Source organism: Budorcas taxicolor, chromosome 16, assembly GCF_023091745.1.
Source record: "Budorcas taxicolor isolate Tak-1 chromosome 16, Takin1.1, whole genome shotgun sequence".
Classification (NCBI taxonomy): domain Eukaryota; kingdom Metazoa; phylum Chordata; class Mammalia; order Artiodactyla; family Bovidae; genus Budorcas; species Budorcas taxicolor.
This window is the reverse complement of record NC_068925.1, coordinates 8,260,652-8,284,112: the sequence shown is the minus strand read 5'-3', so window position 1 is coordinate 8,284,112 and position 23,461 is coordinate 8,260,652. Positions and strand designations below refer to the sequence as shown.

General features: G+C 36.5%; 1 protein-coding gene across 1 annotated transcript in view; it reads right to left on the bottom strand.

Moving 5' to 3' along the window:
- KCNT2 (potassium sodium-activated channel subfamily T member 2) overlaps positions 1 to 23,461 on the bottom strand; it is a 436,616-nt gene that overhangs the window by 132,894 nt on the left and 280,261 nt on the right. The window contains exon 14 of the mRNA XM_052653896.1: positions 11,462 to 11,570. Within this exon, the coding sequence (XP_052509856.1) occupies positions 11,462 to 11,570 (109 nt within the window). The remainder of the gene's footprint in view (positions 1 to 11,461; positions 11,571 to 23,461) is intronic.

The following is a 23,461-nucleotide window of genomic DNA, read 5'->3' as shown; positions in this document are numbered from 1 at the left end:
AAGTAGATTTAAAAAAGCCTAAAACAAGTGACCCAAAGGTTTTAATCTAATTAAAATTAACATTTTATTTAATTCCATACTCTAGTAGTTCACCAACTGATGTCAGCTTGGTTCCAGATAATTGTTTATATTCTTTAGAGGAGAGTCTCTGAAAACACAAACATTAATTTAAAAATGAATGTAATGTATTCATGCGGTCTAAAGCTTTTACTTTATTTAAAAATTAAAGTATTTAATGGTATTCTGATTTTCCTTTGCTACCAATGTCAGGAATCCACAGTCAACACTGTAGGTTTTAGAACTGATTTTGACAAATGGTAGCCTGTGTCATTGAAAACATAATTGTAATTTTTGGAGGGGAAATGGCATATTGGAGTAGATGGAAACTTCTACCACAGGTGAGGTTACAAAAGGAAGGGCTAACATACAACTTTGGATGAACATTTATTTTTCCTGGTCTGGGATCAATCTGACACACAAATTGGATTATCTTACTGGGGAGAAAGGTAGTCAAGAACTCTACGTAGAAGAAGTAATAAAACTCAAAATGAAGATGCCTCTGTCTTCCAGGAAGAGATTTATGCATCTCTACTCTTGAAGCAGAACTTCCTCTGTTTTTTATGTTATTAGACCTCAAAACAAAAACCTGAGTCCTAAGATTAAAACCATGTAGAGGATGATAATCAATTTTCTACCACTAGATGGAACCAGAAAGCTTTTTGCATTCTCAGGATGAGAAAAATCGCTGTGAAAGTGGCTATAATAGAGAAATGCCATTGAGCTTTCAAGCATTCTCAATAGTGAACATAAACAATGAACTCCCTTTTGAAAGAGATTTCAAAAGAAGAAATGAAATAGAGCTCAAACTTTAAGTTTGAAAGGCTGATTGTACATGAAAGTGTTCCAAACTTATTTCCCTTAAAGTTTGTTTGTTCTTCAAAATCTCTAGTGTGGTTTTCTGAAGTGCTCAGTTAATTAAAGAAGTCACCTAATTATCACACACACAAATCCTAAAAACACTTGCAAAGCCTTTTCATCTACTTTTTAAATTGTCAGGTGAAATAGAAATTCAACTCTCATAACAACACTGCAGTCTCAGCTCTTTAATTCCATTATTAAATAGGTCCTATCCCACTGATTTTCAACTGTTCTCCTTCAGCATTTGTAAACATTTATAGCTAAAATGTGCCATCTCCCTGCCTTTCTCAGAACACAGACTGCTTGCTCACAGAATAAGTACCACATGCTTAGCTATGGTCAAGCTCTCTGTGCCCTGGTGCTTTTGAATTGGTCTCTGATATTTGTCCTTTTAGTTTAGAACATCACAGTGACATCTTTAAGAAAGTCATCTTCCATAAATATTAATATTGGGGATATAGAAGTTTCATAAGCTCCTATAGCTATTATTCACATTTTATCTTTTTGAGGATTTTTTTTTTTTTTGCTCTCTTAAAATTATGTGTAAGTAGCAAGTTTCTTTAGTGTCTGTCCACGTTATCATTTGGCTTAGCCTCAAGGTGTGCAAACTAATCTTACCATAGCTAAAAGAAACTGTACTAACCAAACAGATCTACTAGGAGAAATTTATAACACATTCCGAACATACATAAGCCATGTCTACAGTGTGCGCTGCCTTGTATTGAATGTTAGACTTTTTGATCAGAATGTATGCATGTTTGTGTTTATCGAACTTCTAACATAGTGCCTTACACTGTATGGATGCAAATGATTATTATCTATGGAAAAGATGAATGAATGAATGACCAAACATTACAATTTGTTGTTGTTGTTCAGTTGCTAAGTCGTGTCCGACTCTTCCCGCCCTCATGGACTGCAGCATGTCAGGCTTTCCTGTCCTTCACTATCTCCCAGTGTGTGTGTTAAAGTCACAAAGTCATATCTGACTCTTTGCTACCCCGTGAACTGTACAGTCCAAGGAATTCTCTAAGCCAGAATACTGGAGTGTGTAGCTGTTCCCTTCTCCAGCAGATCTTTCCAACCCAAGGATCAAACCCAGGTCTCCTGTATTATGGGCAGAGTCTTTACCGCCTAAGCCACCAGGGAAGCACCAGCATGCCAAGCTTCCCTGTCCTTCACTATCTCCCAGAGTTTGCTCAGATTCATGTCCACTGAGTCAATGATATCGCCTACCACCTCATCCTCTGCTGCTCTCTTCTTTTGCCTTCAATCCTTCCCAGGATTAGTTATATTTTAACTCTAGTGCTATCTTTAACATGTGAATTCATTCATAACTTAAATTGATGGAAAATGCTTCCAAATTCTGGGCTTAACATGAAGAGTTTTGAGTTATCTCCTAATAAAAATATGCTATCAAATTGTATTACTATATCATTATAGAAGATTGTATCAATTGTAGAAGGCTGTAAACTGTATCATTGTAGAAGATTGTATCAATCTTCTATTGATCACATTCTCTGAGGTGTGAGACTAGAGAACTAGTTCAGGGAAGATTCCTCACAGGGCTGTACATATATAAAGTACTAGTGACTATAGATACAAGTCTCTTGATTTTCCATTCTGTAAGCTGAGCTGTTAGCCACCCTCTTCCCTTCGATCTCTTCTACCTAATATTACTCTAAAGTATCATTTGCTGCACCTTTTTACATTGTTAAAAATGTAAATATCTACATTTTGTTCACTGGCTATAAATAAATCAGTGGCTTCACATAAAATTGGAGAACTCATTGTATACCTTAAACATGTTGATTATAGCAAAGCTGGAAAAAAAGTACAGAGAGCCTGATAGCAGAGATTACATTAGGGTTATTGCAACATAGTTCACTTAAGGGTTAAGTGGAATGATATTAATATAATTATATAGCCTTCTCTGTAGTTCCCTGAGCAATTCAAGAGAGAATATCAAAGAACTTATTGTTCAGTATTATGGCACATTCTAATTTGATTCATTATAGTTTCCTTGTTATTTTCTTTGAGTTTATAATTGCCTTTTTTTCCAGTTGGGAGAGAAAAGAGAAACTTCCTCTGCTACATTTAATTATATATGTTGCTTTTAATTTAGTCCAGTCTCTTGTTGAGACTTGTCTGACTTTTCATATCTTGACCATAGCTTTTAGGAATCTTTGGTTTTAGTTACTGTACAGACATGTGACCTAGGTTCCATCAATCAGACACAGATGCAGAAGTTTGTTTCGGAAGTATGTTAAACGAGGACACAGGCAGGCAAGAGGCGTCCATATTACTGAGACATGTGGCCACAGAGACTCTTGGCTCCTAGGATGTTCCGAGGTCAAAGTTCCTTACTGGATTAGTTGTCAGGTGTGGTGATGGGAACTGTTCATGCATGTTTAGACTAAGTAGAGACTAACATTCTTGTTCTGTCAGTTATCCATATTCCTCCATACACCTCTTTGTAGTTAAACTAGCTTGATGAATACCCTTGTCTAAAGTTAAGAGTCCTAGTCAATATTAAGTTTTCTCTGCCTTTCTACAAGTTTAAGAGAATTCTTCTTCACCATTACTGCTTTATAATTTGGCAATGCTATGTCTCTAGGTGTCATTCTGTTCCATTCACTGTCATTCACAAGGAAGAAATCCTGTGAATTTAAAGATCTGACTCACCCTTCTTCTGTTACAGTTTCTTATATTCTTTCCATCCTTTATGGGAACACGCACCAAATCAAATATTACTTCTTTTGGATTGATCTCGAGTACTTGAATTGTTTTCCTAAATATTCTCTCTCTCTCTTTTATTTGAAATCCTCAAGACCTCTGAGATATTATCTTTCAAGGACTTTACTGAACTGTAATTTCAGCAATTACTCTATTAATTTTAAAAGGTCTTTACTGTCTATTTCTCTACCATACTCCTTTTCACATCTTTCTGAGAATAATAATTATAAATATTTTTAGTTATTTTGGATTTGTGTATTTATTATCACTATTTTCCTTATTACTAAAGAGAAAATCAGACCCTCCACAATCATAATTAACCAAAATTTAAGTTAAATATTCTGAAAATTTTAAATTCTACAAACAAAAATTCCTCAGCATTTTATTTCTTTGAACAATCATTATCACCTTTTCATAAACCTTTAGTATTCTTGTGAACTATCACTTATACATCTCCAGTGTTCAAAAATATATCTAAATTTCTTTTTAATGTATTTTTTGTTCTCTTTATAGAGACTAACCTTGCTTCCAAAATATATGCTTGACTCTCCTTTAAAGTGTTTTAGTTTTTTGACTTAAAAAAGTTGTTTGTTTACTAGTGAGTATAAGATCCAATCTTCCCTATTAACCCCAAACAATTCCAGTGTGAATACAGATATTGTTCTCTTTCTATTGCTGGATTTATGTTTCTTCAATATGAGTAGTGACGTTCTCCATTCAATATATGTTCTCTATTCAATAGCTGGATTTATTCCCCTCATTTCAACCTGCATGCTGCTGCTGCTAAGTTGCTTCAGTCGTGTCTGACTCTGTGTGACCCCATAGATGGCAGCCCACCAGGCTCAGCCGTTCCTGGGATTCTCCAGGCAAGAACACTGGAGTGGGTCACCATTGCCTTCTCCAATGCATGAAAGTGAAAAGGGAAAGTGAAGTCGTTCAGTCATGTCTGACTCTTCACGACCCCATGGACTGCAGCCTACCAGGCTCCCCCGTCCATGGGATTTTCCAGGCAAGAGTACTGGAGTGGGTTGTCATTGCCTTCTCCTAACCTGCATGCTGGTTGTCAGCAAATGAGAAAAACCATATTTCAAAGTTCTGAGTATCGTATATAGGGATATTAAATAGATTCCTTTGTCTGTGAATATGATTTCTTACATCTTATATTAGGCATGAAGGGGCTCAGACTATCTATAAATGTCAAATGAAGAGGGCTGAAGCCCAAGCCCGCACTATGTGCTAGCTTAGAATTCATTTAGGAAAAATCTGATATTCCCAATGGCAAATATCTGACTAAACTTAATTATAGAGAAATGGTACTGTGCTGGGTGAAACAGAGGTAACTTGTTCTGTGTACAGAAATGCCATCAAAACATGTCCTTTTTCTTCTGGGAATCTTACACCCCAGAGCCCCACTGGGGGCTGAGGCTTTGTGCTGCTGTATCGCCCTCTAAACATAGGCCGGGATGAGGTTTTCACCAAAAGCTCTTCCTTCACTCACTTTCCCTCTTCTAAGAGCTCACTGAGGTCTCTTCTTTCCCATTGATGAAAGCTGGTGATTTTTATTTACTAGCTGTCATTTCGGTGGAGCAGATGGTGAAGAGCAGATGAAGGCATTTGGATCATAAACTGCTTTGAACCAGGGGCCTCAATGAATCATCTTTAGTGCATTTTATTTAACTAATGTTTATTGGGCATTCATGCTATGAAACATTATATAAGGCATGAATAAGACATGTTCTCTACCTTAAATGAAATTATGCCCTATCAAGTAGGAAAAAATAAAAAGACCTTAATACATACTCTGGCAGAATTTCCTAACATTCTACATGAACTCATAGAAAGGAGACATCACATTAAATTGGGAAGCTTAAAAATATTCACAAGGAGATAGAATATTTGAATTTCAGGAAAATCCTCTAGGAAAGCAGAAGAAAAAAATTCAAGGCAGAAGGAACAACATTTAAAAAGATGTAGAAGGCGGAAACCATGAAGTATATTTAGGATCATGTTATTTGGAGAACATGATACATAGAATCATGAGAATTAAGGACATAAAAATAAATTTGGATGAGAGAAAAGAGGGTCCTCAATAAATAAAATGAACATACTTAAATCTAATTTGATAACACAGAAGATGAGCTATTAAGGGACTGAGCAGTATCTGTATTTCTCAAATTATGTTTAATAGAATAATGTTCTAGTTGATCTTTCAATAGGTGGAAAAACATTTCTCAGGTAACCAAACAGATTTTGGAAACACCTAATAAAATGCATTTCTGTGCAGATTTTCAGTGCAGGTTAATCTCTATAAAAGAAAAATGAGTAACCTTCAGATATATAATTCAAACCTCCAGTTGGGGTGTGTGTGTGTGTGTGTGTGTGTGTGTGTGTGTGTGTGTGTGCTCCAGTTGGGGTGTGTGTGTGTGTGTGTGTGTGTGTGTGTGTGTGTGTGCTTGTCATGGGAGAGATGAGGAAACGCTCACCAGGAACCACAGACAATCCTAACTGCCATGATCAAAGAAACTGACTTTTGTGGAACCAGCAGAACTATTTGCTTTCATGCTTTCTCTTTTTTTATCTTCCTGGGCAAGACTAATGAAGTGACAGCCTTTGACCAGGCTTTGCTTTCTTATCATCTCCTCGTTCATTCACCCTACCTCAAAATGAAAAAGTCTCCATCGTCCGAAATTTTCTCGGAACTTCCCAGAAACCAGTGACCTCCAAATTCTGTTTGCTTCTTCTCCATCTTAAGCCATCTGTATTGTTAACACTCCAGTTATTTTTTTGGAAATCCTTGCTCCTTTTTATCCTGTGATGCTACACTATATTTGCTGTCCTTTTCTCCCATCTGTTTCCTATAAGGAGTAATTTCCCAAGGAAAAGTCTTAAGTGATCATTTCTCCCAAATCCCCACCATTTCTCCTTTCAGTTCTGTGGCCCTGAACAACCCTGATCCCTCCTCATGCTTGCATGCTCAATTGCTTCAGTCGTGTCTGACTCTTTCTGAGCCTATGGACTGTAACCCCCCAGGCACCTCTGTCCATGGGATTCTCCAGGCAAGAACACTGGAGTGAGTTGCCATGCCTTCCTCCAGGGATCTTCCCGACCCAGGGATCGAACTCTTATCTCCTGCATCTCCTGCATTGCAGGTGGATTCTTTACCCACTGAGCCACTTGGGAAGCCCTGATCCCTCCTCAGGAACCAGTAATTCCTACAACCAAAGGTACCTGCATCAAAAAAGCAAAAAGATTCAATCCCAAACTCCTTTCTCCTTCTGCCAAACCCACACATTTTATAGTTCTCTCCTGTCCAACCTCAGTGTGTGAAGACATTTTCTTCCTCTTTTCCCCTTGTCTATATCCATATCTAATCAGTGGCCAAGGTTCATAAATACTAACTTTGAAATATTTTTCTTATCAATTCTCTTTCCTTCCCATTGACAAGCATAAAGAGCAAAGAATATTACCTTTTGGATGGGACAAATGAAATAAATATTTTTGTGAAATTAAGTGGAAAGGAAAAGAAAATATTAAATTTTGATAGAGATGGAATATTAAGATGGGTCAGCTGAATGTCTATCAACTGTTCTGATAACTTGGCATCTGTTTGCTAAAATCATCACAGTCCATGTTTGACAGCCTACTGTGATATCTGCCCAATGAACAAATTTCTGTTCATCTTTCTAGTATGTTTGCCAAATAAATCAAAATACTAATTTAATTGACAATAAGAAAAGCCACTGCCAAGAGCACTAAACACTCAAATGTAAATGAAGTAAAAGGGGAAAACTGAGAAGGGCTAAAATACAGAGTAAACGTCAATGAATAAAAGGAATACAGTTATTTAAAGTCATCTAAAATTGACCCCATCTAGTTGACTCTCTAATCAACTAGAACAGGAATGAGTATATTAACATCTAAATAAAGAAAATGTAAGATTGTAGGAGCATTAATGAGCCTTGCAAGATGTACTGGTCTAGGTCGTGGCTAAGTTGATGTGGAAGCCTCCTGCTTAGTCACTCAGTATTTGCGACCCCATGAATTGTAACCCTGTCAGGTTCCTCTGTCCAGAGGATTTCCCGGACAAGTATACTGGAGTGGGTTGCCATTTCCTCCTCCAGGAGATCTTCCTGACTCAGGAATCGAACCTGTGACTCGTGAGTCTCCTGCACTGGCAGACAGATTCTTTACCACTGAAGCCACTTGAAGTAATCAGAGAAATGCAAAACAAAACCATACTTAACATATGGTTTCCATCTTTGCCCCATTTCCACGCGCTAGAGGGAAAGAATTAACAAACGTATGAAGGTTAAGTGGGGAAATCTAATTCTAAGGCTGGATTAGGAACGCCATTGTCAGACCTAAGGGAGGACTGTCACTAAATAAGCTGCCCTCTCTATCTCTGATTCCTGTTTCCTTTGTCCACCTTGTTTGCCTCAGAACTCTTAATTATTATCTCCCTAAGTACCTACAATCTACAGGGCATTTAATTTAAAAATATATTTTCAAATTAGACTCTTCTAGATTTTGGTTGTATTTTTTTGTGTGTTTGTTGGATCTAAGGCTTTAGCTTGTGTCTATCAGCTATTTTTAGTCGATCACCATTTGTTATAGAATGAACTTTTAATAATATTATTCCTTCTTTTTTAATGGAGAAATTTGAGTATTACTGTAGGTATTGTCTCAATTAGTGGTTTGATAATCCCTACGTAAAGCATTTCTAGGCAACTCAACATTTCCCCATTATACTACTTAATTTACCTCCCAAGTTTGCTTTCTTATCATTAAATCAATATATTTGAGGTCTCTAATTTCTGCTGGTGCTTAAAGGCAAAATTTTAAACATGTTCTGTTAATGAGTGAATCTTCACTATACCTTCAATTAATGCATAACAAATTACTTTAGTCAAACAATATTATTAATAAAATATATTAGATTTTTAAAATTAAGTGATCTATTAGGATGATCATTTACACTGAAGTGATGGTATTTATCTGTTTAAGATAAGCTAGAATATATAAAAGCTCTTACAACTCAATAATCAGAAACAATGTGATTAGAAAATGGACAAAGGATCTGAATAGGTTTTTGTTCAAAGGTGATATGAAAATGGTCAATAAGCCCATGAACTAATTTTAACATTATTAGTAGCCAGGGAAATGCAAACCAAAACCATAATGAAGCGCCACTTTGCATTCAATAAGAGGGTTATGATGCAAAAAGCAGATAATAACAAGCATTGCTGAGGACAGGAAGAAACTGGAGTCATGATAGATGGCTGATGGCAATGTAAGATGATATAATCCCTTCAGAAAGCATTTGGGAAGTTCCTAATTAAAAAGGCTATCATTACTGGTGTGTGTGCTTGCTCAGTCACTTCAGCCATATCCAGCTCTTTGTGACTCTATGGGCTGTAGCCCACTGGGCTCCTCTATCCGTGAGATTTCCCAGGCAAGAACACTGGAGTGGATTGACATTTCCTCCTCCAGGGGATCTTCCTGAGACCCAGGGATTTAACCCTTGTCTTTTGTGTCTCCTTCGTTTCCTGCAATGGCAGGTGCTTTCTTTACCACCAGCACCATCTAGGAAGCCCATGACTCAGCAATTTCATTCCTAGATATAGACCCAAAGAAATTAAAGACATGTCCACATAAGAATCTTTACATTCATATTAAGAACAGCCTCATCCATCATGCTGGAAACAACTCAAGTACCCATCAGTTGATGAATAGAAAAGTAAAAAGAAATATATCCATACAATAGAAAACTACTCAGTTTAAAAAGGAACGGAGTAATGACGCATGTTACAATATGGATGAACCTTAAAAACATTATGGCAAGTGAGAGAATCAAGTCCCAAAACAGCATACACTGCATGATTCCATTCATATCCATCCACTGCAATATGCATCCGTTGTAATATTCTATCCATTGCAATATGCAATGTCCAGAAAAGAAAAATCTATAGAGATAGGGTAAAGTTTGTGTTTGCCTATAGTTGGAAGAGTTTGGATACAATGTGGGCTATTGCAAAAATGTAGAGAATTTATGAGATAATGAAAATATTAGGATTTAGCAGTGATAGTTGCACAATTCTATGACTATACTGAAAACTACAAAATCATATACCTTAGCAGGTGAATTATATGGTATATAAATTATATCTCAATAAAGCTGCTACAAAGAAAGTACTTTTGGTGGATTAAAGCACTTACTGTGTCATTTAATTGGGGAATGATTTTGCAGGTCAATCTTACTTATAGGAAATCCTTACTTATGTAGTAATGTTTTCAAGATCACCACTTTCTTTTTTAATATGACAAAATTCATAGAGTATATTAGGAAAAGTCCTATTTGAGGCGATGCTGAAATTCTTTTTAAATTTATATGAAGTGCAATGTTCACCAGGCACTACTGTGTGCCAATAAATAATATTTACTAGGAGTTGGAAAATGTTATTTAACCATTCTATAAATACTAATGTGTGTTAGTGTTGAAGGGCTTCATTTGATCATTTGTGCAAGAATGAAGCTGACTAAATTCTCAGCTCTACAGCTGTACGAATCTGTGACAAAGTTGGATGACAAAATAATGAAGCCATGTGGTAAGTTCTATGAATATTCAACTAGTTGGTGACAAAGTTTTCAGTATTTTATTTAATTCCATCAAAATGTTGAGTAAGTCCATCCAGGAAAAACAATTTCATTTGTGGTCCTGTTACATTTTCTCTGTCGCACATCTTAAAGGCTTATCAATGTATAGAACAGAAATAGTCATATTCAGAACTTTGAGAAAATTGCTTCTGGGAAGCTCTTTCTGTCTCTATAGAGCAGAGACATAATTAGAGAGAAAAGAGGTAAATTTACTTAAAAATACCAGAGGGAATATACTATTTTTCAATTTTCAATTTCCTCCAAGCAGTACTAAATCCTAGGAAAGAATTTCCTTTTCCTTGATTTATTTGATTTGGCATTTCACTTAAACAACTATTAATTAACTCACTAAATTTAAATGATTATAACTGCAAGCACCACTGTGGAATTTACTTAGAAAATCAAATATTTTGTCTAAAATATCAAGTAAGGAATATGAAAAGTATGAAATGTGGTGCAACATTTATCTCTTTAAATAAGAGCAGTGACTATATTCGCTGACTGCATTTTACCTGATAATGCAAGTCAAAAACAACGTCTATGGTTTTGGAAACTATTAAAATAAACAAGTAGAGAAAAATGTTCTGAGGATATAATTTCCTCAATACCCTGAAATTCATTAAATAATTTCTTTTATACTACCTTAGCTAATTGTATCAACTACTTTGTTATCATTCTCTAATAATTATAAAATTTCAATTTTGAGCTCATTTGGGTACAGACAGCTTTCAGATAAAAACTTACCTCAGAAACAGAAAAAGAATGACTCTAAGACCTTTCAACAGTGACTGCTGTCATCCTGTTTTTCAAGATTTTATTTGCTAAGCATTAATTTTGAAAGTAGAAACAATACCCTAATTCCAGGCCTAACTAATGATTCAGGCATATAATTTAGGATAAAACAAATCATCTCTCGATTAGTTAGAAAAGACAACAAATCACTGTCAATACCCTCTTTGTCCTGGACCCTGTAGTAGGTCTGTATTTGTCTGTCTACCCTCTGTCTCCCAGATGATGATAACTCACACAAACGCAAGTAAAGGTACATATCGAGCTGTATACTTAGGCTTACTATATTTCTAAATCACATAACTACACGTATATGATTCTTTCTTATACCTTAAAATGCATTATCTTAAAGAGAAAGCATACTTACTGCCCTCTAGAGGTATGAACCAGTAGCGTGATAAGTGTAGATGTTGCCGGGCATATACAGTTTAAAGCTAACATGGCGTATTTAAACTCTTCTTCACAAACAACGTGATCTGTGTGAAATAGAATAGGTAAATGAGAATGCTTTACCTTGGGATAGTAGTATTTTAAAATAGGTAAAACAGAGAATAAAATTACAAAAGCTTCCATATAAAGACACTTGCTTCAGAGATGTTTTTACATGTGCAAATTTATCTCCAGGAAAAATGTTCCATAAGAGAGAGTCCTAGACTGTGAGGCAAGTTACTGAGGTACAGTGGGGTTCTAACCCCAGATATGTCTTTATTAAAACTGACCGCCTTTGGCAAGAAGTTTTTTTCCTGTGCCTTATCTGTACAAAAAGGTAAGAAGTTGGTAGGTGTGAGGTACAGCCTGTATAGTAAATTGAAGACTATACAGAGTCTCCTTACTTCTGATAATTCTATGGTATGAAATATAATAGTGCTGATTTATAACATGATTTATTTATCAAATCCATAGTTACATAACATAAAAACTTAGAATTCCTTATTAAAAAATGTGGTAGATAATATTTGCACAACATATAAGTAATAATTTGTACAATCAAAACAACTACAATTATCAATAAAAATTAATCCTGATATAAATATAAATTTAAATTATACATTAACCTTAGGATCTAAGGTCATAAATTCAGAAGATGATAGAGTCCAGTTAGAAATGATAATAAATGGCATAAAAAGAAATTCAATGACATAAAAACAATAGAGTGCTAGAAATGATGACGCATGGTGGGGGGGAGTGAAGGTCATGTTAAAAGGAATAATGCCATTCAGCCCAAGTAAATTGTTTTCATGCAGGAATGAGGGCCCAGATGCCATATGCTCAATTTTCCACAGAAATAACATTTTAGAGAAGCAATTAACGTTTGGGGAAAAAAAAGCTGTTTGTTTGGGGGGATAAAACCTTCCTTTCCAAGTGAACTGCTGTAGCCGATATTGGAAATAAAGACTGCTTAAAGTTCTAAGGAAATAAATATTCTTAGGGAGTAAATAGCAGTTTTAGCTAATGAAGAAATGGGTTGAATTTGTGAGTCTGATCTATGAAATGAAAACATACACTATACAATTCATGACGAAACAAGATTACTTGGGAAGTGATTCATCAAATGTTCCAGACAGATATATAATAACCTTACTCTTGTTTGTATAACATCAGTGAGCATATGAAAGAGCCCATTATTTTTCTTTTTCCTTCATTTCCTTAATTCATTATCTTTTACATTTCATGGAAAAAATTATAAGCTATGGTTACACATCAGGATTTACTCTTTAAAAAACTCAAGAATCTAACAATGCTTCTTTTTTTTTCTGCTTAATACTGATAAGTATTATAATAATAACCTATAAGAAAAATCTCCAAAATATATAACCATGACTTAATAGTTAATAAGAGGACAGTAGGTTCTAAGTCCTATATTGAATTTAGAAAAGTATTCAAAATATTTGCAAAGGAAAAGTGACTTAAACTGCTATTTTAATATTTCTCAAATAATTTTTAAGTATATAATGCCCAACCTATGAAAATAAAGTTACAAAAATGCTAAATGAAGAATAATTTTACTTTAGAATCATGTGATCGCCAAACACATGGGGTCTATAAATTTTAAACCAAAAATTGAACACATGATTGAAGAAAAGTATGTATATCTATTATGACATAAGAATATTTAAAAATCCACTACCAGAAAATTTGGAAGGTATGATTACCACATATGCAATACCAAAGAATGCTCAAACAACCACACAATTAAACTCATCTCACATGCTAGTAAAGTAACGCTCAAAATTTTCCAAGCCAGACTTCAGCAATATGTGAACTGTGAACTTCCAGAAGTTCAGCTGGTTTTAGAAAAGGCAGAGGAACCAGAGATCAAATTGCCAACATCTGATGGATTATCAAAAAAGCAAGAGAGTTCCTAAAAAACATCTATTTCTGCTTTATTGACTATGCCAAAGACTTTGACTATGTAGATCACAATAAACTGTGGAAAATTCTAAAAGAGATAAGAATACCAGACCACCTGACCTGCCTTTTGAGAAACCTGTATGCAGGTCAGGAAGCAACAGTTAGAACTGAACATGGAACAACAGACTGGTTCCAAATAGGAAAAGGAGTACATCAAGGCTGTATATTGTCACCCTGCTTATTTAACCTCTATGCAGAGTACATCATGAGAAATGCTGGGCTGGAGGAAGCACAAGCTGGAATCAAGATTGCTGGGAGAAATATCAATAACCTCAGATATGCAGATGACACCACCCTTATGGCAGAAAGTGAAGAAGAACTAAAGAGCTCTTTGATGAAAGTGAAAGAGGAGAGTGAGAGAGTTGGCTCAACATTCAGAAAACAGATCTTGGCATACGGTATCATTACTTCATCGCAAATAGATGGGAAACAGTGGCTGACTATATTTTTCTGGGCTGCAAAATCACTGCAGATGGTGACTGCAGCCATGAAATTAAAAGATGCTTACTCTTTGGAAGGAAAGTTATGACCAACCTAGACAGACTTTGCCAACAAATGTCCGTCTAGTCAAGACTATGGTTTTTCCAGTAGTCATGTATGGATGTGAGAGTTGGACTCTAAAGAAAGCTGAGAGCCAAAGAATTGATGCTTTTGAACTGTGGTGTTGGAGAAGACTCTTGAGAGTCCTTTGGACTGCAAGGAGATCCAATCAGTCCATCTTAAAGGAGGTCAATCCTGGGTATTCATTGGAAAGACTGATGTTGAAGCTGAAACTCCAATACTTCAGCCACCTGATAAGAAGAGCTGACTCATTTGAAAAAACACTGATGCTGGGAAAGATTGAGGGCAGGAGGAGAAGGGGACGACAGAGGATGAGACAGTTGGATGACATCACTGACTCAATGGGTTTGGGTAGATTCTGGCAGTTGGTGATGGACAGGGAGGCCTGGTTTGCTGCGGTGCATGGGATCACAACGAGTCGGACACGACTGAGTGACTGAACTGAGCTGAACTGAATACCATATGCAAACATTAACTTTCCCTTGGCTTAATGTACAAACTATATTTCTTCTAGCAGGGGACCATGAGAAAATGTGGTAGTTATATGATAGTTTGAAAATATTCCATCTTATTTTCCTTCAGTGCTAAAAAATAAAAATTGGGTCCCCTTCCTTCCATTTGCCTCAATTAATGTGTGTCTCTCTGATTGGTTGGAAATGGCTGAAGTACAATCATGTTGCACTGGCTAATGTTTCAAAAACTATAATCAGTTCAGATCAGTTCAGTCACTCAGTCATGTCCGACTCTTTGCAACCCCATGAATCGCAGCATGCCAGGCCTCCCTGTCCATTACCAACTCCCAGAGTTCACTCAGACTCATGTCCATTGAGTCAGTGATGCCATTCAGCCATCTTATCCTCTGTCGTCCCCTTCTCCTCCTGCCCCCAATCCTTCCCAGCATCACAGTTTTGCCAATGAGTCAACTCTTCACATGAGGTGGCCAAAGTACTGGAGTTTCAGCTTTAGCATCATTCCTTGCAAAGAAATCCCAGGGCTGATCTCCTTCAGAATGGACTGGTTGGATCTCCTTGCAGTCCAAGGGACTCTCAAGAGTCTTCTCCAACACCACAGTTCAAAAGCATCAGTTCTTCGGTGCTCAGCTTTCTTCACAGTTCAACTCTCACATCCATACATGACCACTGGAAAAACCATAGCCTTGACTAGGCAGACCTTTGTTGGCAAAGTAATGTCTCTGGTTTTCAACATGCTATCTAGGTTGGACATAACTTTTCTTCCAAGGAGTAAGCATCTTTTAATTTCATGGCTGCAGTCACCATCTGCAGTGATTTTGGAGCGCAAAAAAATAAAGTCTGATACTGTTTCCACTGTTTCCCCATCTATTTCCCATGGAGTGATGAGACCGGATGCCATGATCTTTGTTTTCTGAATGTTGAGCTTTAAGCCAACTTTTTCACTCTCCTCTTTCACTTTCATCAAGAGGCTTTTTAGTTCCTCTTCACTTTCTGGCAGAAGGGTGGTGTCATCTGCATATCTGATGTTATTGATATTTCTCCTGGCAATCTTGATTCCAGCTTGTGTTTCTTCTAGCCCAGCGTTTCACATAATGTACTCTGCATAGAAGTTAAATAAGCAGGGTGACAATATACAGCCTTGATGTACTCCTTTTTCTATTTGGAACCAGTCTGTTGTTCCATGTTCAGTTCTAACTGTTGCTTCCTGACCTGCATAAAAACTATAACAATCAGTGGGAAATAGAAGAGAAAAAGTAGCTTTAGGCATCATTTTTATATTTGTATATGCTTTTTTTCTACAAGTAGTAAAGTTTTTACAGTGTCTATTAACCCATCAAGAATTTACACATTTCTGGAGGCAATTTTCCACACTGATACAAAGTTTTGAAAAATTTTAGTAAATACTGAATTATTTAGGAAGACATTTACTGTATAAACTAAGGGAAAGTTTATTTTGTTAATACTATATGTGAGTCATTAATAGAAATTTAAGATCTTATCATTAATGTTGTAGCAGGCATATATTTATTTATATATTTATTTATTATATATTTATTTATATATATTGTTTTGTGTTGTCTTTTTTTGGTTATTCGTATCTTGGCATTTACAATGTTGAGATATATGTTTAGTTACTATTAATTACTTCTCTTCTGTTTCTCCTTCATATTATAAATTGCATATTCTATTAATTATTTAAAGTGTATTCATATAGATATTTACATTTACTCAGAATTTTGTTCCAGGCTAGTAAAGGAAGTGTGACAAAATATTTATCATACAAAAGAAGTATTGGATCAGATAGGTTGAAAGCAATCATCTTAGATTAATGAGTTAATATATAATCTTGGGATTCCTTGTTAGATAAAATGAATAATCAGTATTTTTTATAAAGAAAATATATATTTCACCAATAAGGATGACTGACACATGAAAAGGAATACTATGGCATAATAGTCTTCATTTACACAAATTAAGAAAGGTGAAACTCAGTCTGCAAATCAAAATTGAATTTATCTCTAGATGTCTCCTCTCAGGCCCAAAATCCATCCCTCTTCCTCAAACATTTATACTCACTTTTATTTCCTAACTTGAATACAAAAGCAGAATATTCTTTCATCTTATTTTGCCCCTCATTTCCCAATGTCATATGACTGCAAAGGTTTATGGATGGTACCATTCCAGTCCTCTGTCTCTTTCTCACTCGCCTCCCTCCATTCCCACTCTTAACTACTTATTGCAGGTTGGTGTTGGAGAAGACTCCTGAGAGTCCCTTGGACTGCAAGGAGATCCAACCAGTCCATTCTGAAGGAGATCAACCCTGGGATTTCTTTGGAAGGAATGATGCTAAAGCTGAAACTCCAGTACTTTGGCCACCTCATGCGAAGAGTTGACTCTTTGGAAAGGACTTTGATGCTGGGAAGGATTGGGGGCAGGAGAAGAAGGGGATGACTGAGGATGAGATGGCTGGATGGCATCACTGACTCGGTGAATGTGAGTCTGAGTGAACTCCGGGAGTCGGTGATGGACAGGGAGGCCTGGCATGCTGCGATTCATGGGGTCGCAAAGAGTCGGACACGACTGAGCGACTGAACTGAACTGAACTGAACTGATCCTTATCCATTCTCTTAAGGGCCAGATATCAGCTTCTAGAATTAAAATTTATTTTTTCAAATTTTAGAAACAATATGCTTCATCTTGCAAACCCTGTGCACTAGATGTAGGGAGCAACCTATGCAAAAACAGTATTGTTTTGTAGTTAAATGTGTGAATACTTTTACTAATTTGAAAAAAAATGAAGTTCAGTACAGGGTTTACTAGCAAATAACTTCAGGTCAGATTTTACCACTAACAGAAATATTGAAATATTTTCTTTTCTCAGAATTTTCTGGATGAGGGATCCCAAATCAGCTAAAGGGATCATGGACCTTTATTTAAACACTAATAATCTCTCACTTGGGCTAATAAAACAGCTTCCTAAATGCTTGTCCTGTTTTGCAACTTTTTAGCGTCCCACTTATCACCCTTCTAAGACTGTGGGCAAATGTAATTGCCTCAGTCATGAATGAATAAATGATATTTACAGCAATATGGATGGATTTAGAGATAATTGTATTAAGTGAAGGAAGCCAGACAGAGAAACACACATATCATATGATATTGCTAATGTACAGAATCTAAAGAAAAAACACACAAAAGAACTTATATATGAAATAGAAATAGATCCACAAACATAAAAATAACAAATGTATGATTATCAATGGGGAAAGCAGAGAGAGATAAATTAGGAGTCTGGGATTAACCTACACATTACTATATACACAATAGATAACCAACAATGACTTACTGTATAGCATAGGGAACTATACTCAATATTTTGTAATAACCTATAAGGAAAAATAAAATATATATGTATAAAAAAATATATATATGTATGGAGAGAGTTAATTCTTGGGTAGGTTGATAAGGAGTCTGGGGCCCTCGAGGAGAAAAGGACAAACATTTTTTTCTACATTCCTTTGTCATAGTCACATAAAACTTTCTTTTTTTTCTTTAAGCCCAGAGCTAATGACATACAACAAAAGAACTCATCTTCCTCAAAGGTATGTTTTACCTTAAACTCCTTACGGATGATTATATAACAACAATGTATCCTGCTCAAAGACATGTTTCTCCTTAAAAAAGTCTGACTAATCCTGTTATCTTAAAACGTATACTGTGGGAGTATCTGGTAAGATCTTTACATTCTTGAGATGTTCTTTTGATTTATTGTTAATAACCAGCTGAGAAAGTATACAGCTCCCTTGCTAAGACGAGTGACAGGGCACTCTCCACCCCCCTTCTGATGTCTAGTCAGAAGCTTTCTCTGTCCCTTTTTCACTCTAATGAAACTTCTGTCACATGAAGTTCTGAGCGTCTGAAGCCTCCCCCCTGGTCCTGAAGCTAAATTCTCTTCTTCAGAGATCACGACTCCAACATTGTCCACCATAACTATCAGTATGTGTACCTGACTCAGGCTTCCTTAGTAGCTCAGCTGGTAAAGAATCTGCCTGCAAACAGGAGACCCTGGTTCAATTCCTGGTTTGGGAAGACCCCCTGGAGAAGGGATAGGCTACCCACTCTGGTATTCTTGAGCTTCCCTGGTGGCTCAGCTGGTAAAGAATCTGCCTGCAGTGCAGGAGACCTGGGTTTGGAAGGTCCCTGCATCCGGAAGATCCCCTAGAGGAGGTCATGGCAACCCACTCCAGTATTCTTGACTGAAGAATCCTCCTGGGCAGAGGAGCCTGGTGGGCTATACAGTCCACAGGGTCACAAAGAGCTGGATACGACTGAGTGACGAAGCACACAGCACTGATTTACATGGCTGTACACCTGAAAGTAATACAACACTGTGTATCAACTATACTTCAATAAAATAATTAAATAATTAGGTAAATTAAAAATGAAACTGTACTGGCCAATACAGTTGCCTTGGCCATATGTGGCTATTTAAGTTTAAATAACCTAAAACTAAACACAAATGAAAGTTCGAAAACAATAAAGTTCTCAGTAACACTTGACTACTGGCTAGGTATTCAGTTCAGTTCAGTTCATTTCAGTCGCTCAGTCGTGTGCGACTCTTTGCGACCCCATGAACTGCAGCACGCCAGGCCTCCCTGTCCATCACCAGCTCTCGGAGTTTACCCAAATTCATGCCCATTGAGTCGGTGATGCCATCTAACCATCTCATCCTCTGTCGTCCCCTTCTCCTCCTGCCTTCAATCTTTCCCAACATCAGGGTCTTTTCAAATGAATCAGCTCCTCGCATCAGGTGGCAAAAATACTGGAGTTGCAAGGCAAATATACATTATTATCAATAGCTAGAGAGTGCTCTTTAATCTGCCAAATGGATTAATGACCTTTCATAAATCTGAAAGCTTTATAGGATATATTTCCAATTCCTTAAAATGTCATTCCTAGACTGTCAGAATTTGGGTAATCTTATTAACATAATACGTTATTCTTTCCATGACCCTGCTCAGTCACATTGCTGCTAAAATTGTTCATATATAATAACAGGAGAGAAGGTAGAACATATGGGAGTTCTACCTTCAGACTGGTGAGTATGTGCGTAGGCAGAAGTTTATGAAAACTTTGTTTTTCTTCCTATGGTCCTACTTTCTTAGTGAAGTAGGTTGAAATGTTGATAGGCAAGAGGTTGGAGGTAAGAAGAGAAAACATGGCAAAGCTGTTTAAGAGAGGGTAAAAAGAAACAGATTTAGGAAACAGAATGACTGTTTGGCACCTGCTAGACCCCTAAAAATTAGTGATCATGAATTTAAAGTGGGACTAGCCTACGGGCTGTCTTTTGTTTCGATTCCTCTGGCCACTTAAATGCATGGAAATAAAATCCTAGAAGACAGTTGACACTACGAGTTGATTTTTGACTAACGAGTCAAACTAACAGAGAGTCAACAAACTGAAATGCCAAGGTAGCTGCCATGCCAACCAAGCCAGAGACAGGGATGGGGCAATAAAAGCAAAATAAGGCAAGTGTACGAAAGTTCTTAGAAAAGAACTTTAAGCACAATCACTGACACATGCAAAGGACTAGAGGAAATCTGTTCCAATTTCAACGTTCTCCGTAATCACTGAAAATAGTGAACGAGAATCTATGCTTAGGAACAGACAAGTTATTCTGTGCAGCAGGATGGTCTCTAGTCAAAAAATTTCCTGCAAGGTCTTTGCAATTCATGTCCCACAGGATAATCACCATTGCCATGGACCAATGTCTGCCATGTGTCTCCCTTTCATTTGCCAAAAGCTAATATTTTATTACACTTATCTTGCCCCACTATTATATATGCAAATGGGGTGGCAGTGAAGGTACCTAACTCATTTATTGGTTTGTTGTTGCCAGGCTATTAGGGTCCACAGCTAGAAATGACTTTGCATTATCGAGATATCCTGGATTTGGAGCTAGATTCAACAACTGAAGCAACTTTGGTGTGTTTTTCATAATAATGGATGAGTATCTTTCCTGGTGGCTCAGATGGGAAATAGCGCTCCTCTTGCAATGCAGCAGACCCAGGTTTGATCCCTGGGTTGGGAAGATCCTTTAGAGAAGGGAATGGCCACCCTCTCTAGTATTCTTGGCTGGAGAATCCCAGGGGTAGAGGAGCCTAGTGGGCTAGAGTCCATGGGCTCACAAAAGAGTCGGACATGTCTGAGCAACTAATACTGAACACATTTATCTTATTGTATAGAAAAAATACTGTGCCTGGATACGCGGGTGGACAAAAAGATTTGAACTGTGGCTAAAACTACTATCATCTATATTCATTCTCTCCTTGTTCCTTAGTAAGAGGCCCTCCTTTTCCTGCACATATCCCCAAGTTATAGCTGGGTGGGTGGCTCCCCAGGGGGCAACGGCATGTATCGGCTCCTCAGTTAAACACGGTTACTAGACCAAGTTTTGTAAACTTCTGGGTTAATATTTGGCAGACAAATCCAGTTTTGTCTAAATTCTTTCCCTCTCACTGGTGAGGCCACGTATGTGGCCAGTTTTGATTATGCAGACAACATTCACTCCTTAGCAGAGATCAAATCTGTCCATGTTTTCTAATTCTCTTCCCTTGTTGAAGAAAACATTTCCTCATTTGAAATTACATATATTCCATCTTGTGTTTCCTTCTTGTCCTTGTAAAGTTTCTGTTTGTTTTGACTCAGCTTTCTCTCTTGTTGCTTGTTCTTCGAGCATAAGTGCTTGGGATCCCGTGGGGTCACCACCGAGTGTGTCAGGCCCTGAACAAGGTCCTGTTCCCTCAGAGCCTCACTTGCCTCATCTTTGACAATGTAAATAGTAATAGTATTTACCTCATGGTATTTTCTGATGGAAAGAGTAGATAATGAGAACAAAATGCTGACCAGAATGCTATACAGATGATGGTGATCATCCTCATTTAGATCACTGGAAAAAGTGAAAAGTGAAAATGAAGTTGCTCAGTCATGTCTCACTCTGTGGCACCATGGACTGTAGCCCACCAGGCTCCTCCATCCACGGAATTTTCCAAGCAAGAGTACTGGAGTGGGTTGCCATTTCCTTCTCCAGGGGATCTTCCTGACCCAGGGATCACTCAGATGATGCTAAATGTTTATCATCACAATTTGGCATTACTAAAAATGAAATTTCCATAAGCCATCTTGAAATAATGTCAATAACACAGTTTAAAGTCTTAAGGAGTAAAAGGATATAACTCCACTGATACAAAAGCAGACTACAGACATGCACCAAAAAAGTGTAACAACACGACTCAAACTGTTAATAGTAGCCATCTGAAGGAATGGGAAACAGTTTTCAAGGACTGTGATTTTTAAAACAGCAGGATTATGTGAGATCCGTGGCTTCTATTTTATTGCTACATTTATCATTTTTGATTTAAAAGCTTTTCAGATAAGCAACTATAATTAGTTATAAAGTCATCAATAGATATGATCAAATCTATTTTGATCTATTTCGACAGAAAGTCGATTTGTTAATTACATTTTAACAAGTCAGAATATTTTTAAGGTCTGCTTCACAGTATTTTCTGAGCTTGTCTATGATTTAAACTACTGGAAGCTTCTTCTATGCAGTTGCTAGGTAACGGGTCTTTGGAAAGCTGTAAACAGCAAGCAGCTAGTGCAGGAAACCACTCTAGCCCTGGGTTTTGATTTACAGAAATCAAATATCCTTTGGAAAAGAGCTTTCAAAGAGAAACATGAAATGGAGTAAATTTTAAAAATTGAATGTTATTTGTTTTTATTTTATGGGAAAAGAGTTTATTACATAAACCAACTGAACAAATTGTGTTATACATCTCTCACATAACCTTTGCTTATTAGGCTCTGTTTATAAGCATGAGTGGGTTGATTGCCATGAAAATTGCTTCTTCTTCAAGGAGAATAGACAACCTCTAACAATTGAGTTTTATTTTGATATTGTTGATTAAATCAATAAATTACCAGTTGGGGTTTGTGTGTGTGTGTGTGTGTGTGTGTGTGTGTGTATGAGCAGACATCACACTTCTTCCAATTCTAAGACTGTGAACCATTCAACCACTAAATGACTAAGAATAGATTTAAGTAAAGCTTTAAAAGTCATTTACTTTCACAAGATTTAAATATAAGATTCTTATTAAATATACAGAATTCAACTCAGCTTGATGTTGGCAACATTAAAAAAACAGATTTATTTCACTTCAGTAATACTGAGTATAAAACACATTTTTGTGTTTTTCTAATTGCTTGAATCCTTATGCTATGTTAATGCTGTAACTTTTTAAATGTATCACACTAATTAAAAGCTCAAAAGAGGAACCAAGTGTCCTGTATCCTAGAGCAAAACAGTTTTAATTTTATTAACCTCTTTCTCTAAACCATGTCACAAAAACAGCAGTATTAATTTTTTTTTTGAAAAATTGCTGACTTCAGAACTCAATTTATTTAGATACTAATGGAAAGCATTTCTCACTAGTTTGTGATAATAATTGATGTCATGAAAATTGAGAGTGAATGATATATTTATTGAATTATCTTAATGATATTACAATAATAATAATCCCAAATAATATTTCACCTTTTATGCTAAATGATTCATATACATGTACGTATGTGTGTGTATTATTAAAGCTCGCAAAAGCTCTATGATATATATTGTGTTAAACAGTTTTCAGATAAGGAATTAGACGTTCAGAGAGGTAATGTAACTTGCTTAAATCCATATTAAATTCAAACTGCCTATAAAGAACTCTATAAAAACTATACAAGTCTAAAATTGATTAACCAAGTGCATTACAATACGTGAATCTTCTAGTGGTTTTCCTCTCTCCTGAACATTCTTTAAAGCTTACTACTTGGTACCAGATGGACAAGTGGCTCAAATCACCACTAAGTTGAACTGA